Source organism: Calidris pugnax, unplaced genomic scaffold, assembly GCF_001431845.1.
Source record: "Calidris pugnax isolate Ruff unplaced genomic scaffold, ASM143184v1 scaffold24, whole genome shotgun sequence".
Taxonomy (NCBI): Eukaryota; Metazoa; Chordata; class Aves; order Charadriiformes; family Scolopacidae; genus Calidris; species Calidris pugnax.
In genome coordinates, this window is record NW_015090922.1 from 18328106 (window position 1) to 18334990 (window position 6885).

The window sequence follows — 6885 nt, forward strand, 5'->3', positions numbered from 1 at the left end:
GGGAGTTGGACTAGATGATCTCTATGGTCACTTCCAACTCTAAAAATTCAGTGAAATTCAGTGAAGATAACCTGGGAGTAAAAATCCCCACATTTTACAGTTGGAATTGAAAAAAGAATTGCTACATCTGTGAACCTATGTGATCTGTGATCGATCAGACTACTTCAGTTTAGTTCAAAGCCCTATTATTGGTGTTGTCAAGTTACAGAAGCTTCAGAAGAAAAGACAAATAGAACTTTTCCAGGTTCATTCTACCCGCAGCACAGAAGGTTGTCCATTGTTTGTATTTATTGTTTGTAAATATGAAAACCTTTAGCTGTTACCCCATCCAAACACCTCATTTCTTTGCATTAACTTAGTGTTCTAATGAAAGGTACTTATCCACTGTATAAAATATTCAGCCTGCCTTCTAAGAACTCTAATTTTGCGTACACATGCAAAACCTCCTCAACAAGAACAGAGATGCTGTGGTGCCAAGTCCCCCTTTCCTCAGTTTAACACCTTGCCCTCAACTGGACTAGCATTAAATACCTTTCCTTCTCTCTCCGTCTGTCTCCACAGGTCCAGAAGATGGAAAATTTGTTCCATTACTCAATGGAAAACTAACAGGGGACAGCTTGCTTTTCTGCAGCCACAGGAGCCATGAGGTGAGCAACATCCCACTCTCCCCTCTCCCAAGTCACAGAGAGGTGAGTGTGGCAATAGATCAGATACGGCTTTGTGCACCCATAACCTGCTGGAACGAGTCCCCTGGAGGTGAGATTACCATAGAATCATAGAATGGTTGGAGTGGGAAGGAACCTTAAAGATCATCTTGTTCCAACCCCTCTGCCGTGGGCAGGGACACCTCCCACTAGACCAAGTTACTGAAAGCCCCATCCACCCTGGCCTTGAACTCTACCAGGGACTGGATTACTGTATTTACTGTATATATTTATTTTATCTGCTTTGCAGTCTGTTATTATGCTGCTGCAGCAGCCAGTGCCATGACGTCAGGACACGTAGGCATATCTGAGCTGGCACTCAGCTTGGCAAATCAGGTTCAGCTAACAATGAACTGCAGTTAGGAATTCCACAGACACAGTCCGGCCAGAGTACATAATGAATTATGTATTCATTAATACGTAATTATGTTTCAGTCTTTGTTTGAAATGATGAAAACTACTCCCAGTCACATCTAAATGGGAGGTCACAGATGTTGAAGCCTAATTGTGTGCTGTTTTAAAAAACAAACAGAACTCTTGACCTTTATTGTAAACCTGGTCACAAAATAGCCACAGTAATACAGAGCGTTAAAATAAATGTTTTATAAACAAAATACTTTTATTAGACTAGTACATCGGTTACTTTAAATCAAGAATTAAAATACAGTTGATGCTAAGCTATTCTTTCAGTTCATTTCACTAAAGCCAATGTTACTGTAGATTAACCTCTGGAGGTAATATTTATCTGAAAAAAAAAGTTTTAAAAAAATATAGATGGAATTTCTTTTTCCTCTTTTTATTTAGTTTCAGCAATATAAACTAGACAACTTAACTAATAGAGCATAACACTAAGCAAAACCAGAACTTAACTGAAACTGAATGTAGACTGGTTTATTGATCTGTTCTGCTTCTGATGTGAAAATTATCCCATCACTACATTTATGTTTCTATTTTGTTAAATACAATTATTTTTATTATTTTATTAATTTTATTAGGCTTTCTATAAGAACTCCACCCAAGAAAAACATCTGGAGTATTTAGATACTCCAGATACCAAATGCAGCTTATTGGGTAACTGCTTCTAAGAAGACCCCTACATAGAGAAATCCCTTCTATTATTTCTTCTTGTTTTATAGGAGTGTCATAACGCTACTGGCCTATCTGGACACTGGTAGCCACATCCAGTCTGGTACAGAACTCAGCAATAGAAAAAAAAATACTTGGGTGTGGGGTCTACAGACCACACTATCACCTGAGTGTGCAGTCACAGTGGTTTTTTATAGATTCATAGATCTAAGAAAAGGACTGGCCACGTGCAAAACAAAGAGTAGTCTCTTCTAAAACAAGAGACCCTTTACACAATAAGCAGGCTCAGCATCTCACTTCAGAATAATGCAGTGGCAAGAGAACATGAGCCTTGACTTATCTTAAAATATGGCAACCTCGTGTGTATATATCCCTCAAGCCCACGGACAGAATTGTGGATTATTACTATTTGTTATTTTAAATCTCAGGTGTATCAGAAACCTCATTCTGAGCTAAATTCTATCACCCTGATGCTGTGCAAACACTGCAGAGTTATACTGCAGCTCCTCTGGATGCTGTCATAAGCAAAGTCCTATGCAAGACTCAAGACTTAACTTAAATTCATGTCAAGTTAAACAAAGGAACCTTTCTTTTATATAGGATTGCTTCTACACACCCATCTCCTGGTAGGTTTCTGTACTTTTTGCTGATCTTTTATTGCTGCCCACATACCAGACACTCTTCTGACAGCACCTCAGCATCCCTGTTCTCAAAAGATTTGTCATGGATTTATTCTAAAATATAAAATGTGACTGCTCAGATATGGTCATATATTCACCCCAATGTACATATAGCAACTAGGTTTTGAAAAACACAGGTTTTCCAACAAGTGTTTACACTTCCATTTAATATGTGAACACTTTCCCATTATACAGTATGAAGTACAGATAAATTAAATTATTAAGATAATGGTCTGGGAAAGAGAAATCTTAGTGTTTTAAGAGAGTTGTCTCCTGCATCTAGTGGAAATAGCACATATGCTTTATAAAATTGTACACAGTACTGTAATACATATGACATAATTTTCCCATTTCCTGGAAGAGAGTATTGAAAGCCTTTTACAAACAACTAGTTCATATTTCCTCCAGAGTGTATCACATTAAATAGATGTAGAAACTGGAGTAAGGAGGGATTGTGTAGCAGCACGATTAAAACAGTCAAAAAAAGCACTGATCCTGCAGTTGAATCTGAGTAGTCATACACCTGAGCAAGACCAAGAACAACTTCTCCAAAAATTCTGATTAAGATCCACTAATAAAATCAGAGAGAACAATAATATTCGCTTTTAGAGAGTCCAACAGTACAGTAAGACCATTGAAAATATCCCTGTTTTATCCATTACATTCCAACAAAAACCATAATCTGAATTACAAGTATACTGCATAGCTGCATAAGCACCAAGATACTATAAAGTAAAAACTTATCCATCAAGTCCCTCTGCTAAATGGTCCCCTACACAAATGCAAATTTTTAATGTACATTTAAGGTACATTAAAGGCAAGAGGTACAGATTCCATGAAAGAAAAGTCACTGCAAAGTCTGAAAAAAAATTCTAAAACTTGAAAACTTGAAAAAAAGATCAAAGGTAGAGCATTTTCTAATGCTTTCTGATACATGATAAATTCTGTCAATAAATTCTAGTTTTAGAAAGAGCAAAATTCACTCCAGTTCCCGAGATAAACTGCAGATAAATGGTGAAGATTTACTAGACTGTACCATGCTCTTTTTCTCATCTTCTTTTACACACTGCAAACAAGGTTTGAGCTGAAGTTTCTGCTAAACTTACAAGTCAGCAAAGCATCTGAAAGATCAAAACATTCAAATTTTTCTTCTCTGTTATAAAAACAAGAGACTGGTGACGTAGGTCAGAGACAGACAGACTTCAGCCACAGTCTGTCAAAATAATTTCCAGACAGAGGCAGTTGTTCTAAACTAACTGCACTTGCATCTTTTAAATTAATCTAATTCATTGTTTCTATCCCGTTTTCACTGACAACTGTGCTTTTACTCATCCATCTGCAGTTTAGGAAAGCATACCATACACGAGTTCAAAATCCTAGGCTCAATTTTTTTAAAAGAGTGCGAGTCACCATCTCTGGAACTGTCAGTGTGCGTCATTACTACCAGCTGTATGGTCAGTCCCTAACTCTGAATTAATTTTGTGCTCCATCTTCTGTAAAACTTCTGGCAGATCCAGAACAGAAGAAATAATATAATGAGGTACTGGGGAGATATCTACCGGCGTAGTCATTGCTTTGTTTAACCAGACAGTCGCCTTCAAGCCAGCATTCAGGCCTCCTTGAATATCTGTGTCTAGAGAGTCCCCAACCATCACACACTCTGCGGGCTGCACCCCCAGGAGGTCGCAAGAGTAATGAAATATGGATGGCGCTGGTTTCTCTTCTTTCTGCTCTCCCCCCACCACGATGGCGTCGAAGTAGGGCTGGCAGCCGCAGGCTTCGATCTTCTCCCGCTGCGTCTGCTTGTCGCCGTTGGTCAGGAGGAGCAAGCGGAGACCTTTCCTCAACTCGATGAGCATGTCCCGCGTCTCCTCGGACAAGGTGAGGTGCCGGAGCCGGGTCGTTTTCCACAAGAAATAGCACTCGGCGGCCAGCTGCCGGTTTGTCTCCCCGCCGGTGGTCTCCTGGATGGCCTCCTCCCAGTGGGAGATGCGCAGGTCGGTGATGCACATCTTGGCGGGGTCGTGGCACTCCTTGAGGAGCTTGGCCTGCACCTTGTCGCAGATGAGGCGGGCCTCCCCCTCGCTGTAGCAGTGCTTGGACTGCAGGGCGTTTATCACCTGCAAGGGGCGAGAGGCCCTGGTCAGCCCGCCCCCCTGGCTCCCCGCCGCCCTTAACGGCCCCCTGACTGACGGGGCCGCCAGCCCCCGGCGTCGTGAGGGGGAAGGGGGAACACGACAAGTACCTCCTCGATGGCGCGCCGCCCCGCCGCCGCCGTGTCCACCAGCGTGTTGTCCAAGTCGAAGAACACCGCCTTGACGCCGTGCACCCCCATGGCGCCGCCTCTCGCGGGAGCCGCCCCGCTCTAACGGCCGAGCCGCCGGGGCGACCGCCGCCAGAGCTGCCCGTACCGGGGCGCAGCAGAGGCGGCAGCGGCCCCGCTCCGCCCTCCGCCGGCGTTAGGCGGGGCCTCGGCCGGCGGCGGGGCGACGCGTCGGGCCCGTGAGGCAGCGCTGGCCGGCGGGGGCCGGGCTGCAGATAGGCCCGAGGGGAGAGGAGGGCGGAAGTCACTGAGGGCTCCGGAGCGGGGCTGTCAGGAGGGCCCTTCCGGATCCCGGTGCTGTGCGGGCCCGGCCCGGCCCGGGGCCGGGGGAGAAGGGCCGCGGGGGGAGGCCCCGCGCCCCGGTTGCCGGCGGGAGCCGCTGTGCCCTGCGTGGGCGTGGGGCGGGGTTCCTGCCCGCTCAGGAGCGGTTTCTGGGTGAGGTATCCGGTAGCCGACGTCTGGTTTGGAAAATACCTGTTAAAATGCCGCCAGGGGACAAGTTTGCCGCGAAAGGATTTCCCAACCCCGCAGCCCGTCCCCTCGGGAAGGCTGCGGGGCGGCCCCCGGGGCTGGGTGCCTTACTGCCGTCCTGACCGCGGCCGCCGGCACCGGGGAAGCCTCTTACCGCCCTTAGGAAAGGTTAGCAGCAAATTCTGTCCAGCCTGGTGCTGCCTGGCCCCAAAGAGGCCGAGCCCTGTCCGTTCGTATCCCAGAGCATCCCTTAAACAGGCGGCGGTGGTGGAAAGGGATGTGCAGGGAGGAGGACACACACGCGAGAGATGTGGTTCGATTCGGTGTGCCGGCACAGCGCCTTTCCCCGTTCTGTTGCCTTCTGGAGTGTGTCCTCCTGCAGAGTCACCTGGGGGGCAAAGCAACCTGCACTCCCTTCCACAGCACTGGGATGACTTGTTCCTGATAAAGTGAAAGCCAATGACTCCACTAGAACCATGTTGGTATTTGGGGAACTGGTATGATACTAAAATATTTGAAATTACAAAGGTCAATATTTTCTAGAGCAAATGAATCAGAAGGGCATTTGGATGAAGGCCCAAAAGGTATGACAGAACAGGTTTTACAGCTGTAGGTACCAGCTGGGGTTTCAGAACAGATAATTTTCCCCAGGGTGAATCATAGAATGGTTTTGGTTGGAAGGGGCCTTAAAAGTCTAGTTCCAACCCCCCTGCTATGGGCAGGCATACCTCCCACTAGACCAGGTTGCTTAAAGCCCCATTGGACCTGGCCTTGAACATTTCCAGGGATGGAACATCTACCACCTCTTTGGGCAACCTGTTCAAGTGGCTCACCACCCTCATAATGAAGAATATCTTTCTGATATGTAAAATAAATCTACGGTCTTTCAGTTTAAAGCCACCCTTTGCCCTATCCCTATATGCCCTAGTAAAAGGTCCCTCTCTACCTTTCCTGTAGACCCTTTTTAGGAACTATAAGGCTGCTTGCTATAAGGTCTTCCTGGAGCCTTCTCTTCTCCACAATGAATAACCCTCACTGTCTCAGCCTTTCTTCGTATGAGAGATGCTCCAGCTCCTGTTGGTCTTTGACAACCTGTTTCAAATAAACACAGTTATCTTTTGCTTTTTTTATCAGCCAGAAAGCAAATTTTATTGATTTGAGTTCTGTTAATACTGCTAGTATCGATTGGATGTTAATAATTAAAACCAGTTCACAAAGCTGGAGCAAACTTTGCATCCTACCAGAGAAACGGGAAGTTGGCTTCAGGCCAGTTTCAGTTCTGAAAATTGCACCTTCGATAGCAGTCCTCTTGTCTGATAAAAGACGTTAGTTCACACATAAGGCCAAAAAACTTGTGCCAAAGAGCTTGGTGTATGGCAAGTAAAACTGCAGAAGGCAGGCATTTAAGGAGAGGGAGGAATTCTGAGAAGAAACAGACATGGGTAAGGATCCTGTAGCTAAGGAAATGGGAGGAGTTTTAATATAATTGCTGTAGATGACTTGTAATAAAATATGCTACTTTGAATTGTTAAAACAGGAAAAGTGTTAGTCCTTGATTTCATGTGCCTCTACTGAATTACTGTTTTTCAGAGTTTACACAGAAGAGTGGTTAAAAAGTGCT

General features: G+C 45.2%; 1 protein-coding gene across 1 annotated transcript; it reads right to left on the reverse strand.

The window, feature by feature from the left end:
- Positions 1–1219: 1219 nt before the first annotated feature.
- NANP (N-acetylneuraminic acid phosphatase) lies at positions 1220–4894 on the reverse strand. The gene is made up of 2 exons (XM_014950737.1): positions 4716–4894; positions 1220–4590 (listed from the first exon to the last, which is right to left on the reverse strand). The coding sequence occupies exons 1-2, from the start codon at positions 4803–4805 to the stop codon at positions 3895–3897; spliced, it is 786 nt and encodes a 261-aa protein (XP_014806223.1). The 5' UTR covers positions 4806–4894; the 3' UTR covers positions 1220–3894.
- Between the last annotated feature and the right edge of the window lie 1991 nt (positions 4895–6885).

Excerpts from the sequence above, each read along its gene's own strand:
- NANP (XM_014950737.1), bottom strand. The coding sequence starts at position 4,805 with ATGGGGGTGCACGGCGTCAAGGCGGTGTTCTTCGACTTGGACAACACG. Across the intron at positions 4,591-4,715 it reads GGCGGCGCGCCATCGAGGAG|GTGATAAACGCCCTGCAGTC; the intron begins GTACTTGTCGTG and ends CGCCCCTTGCAG.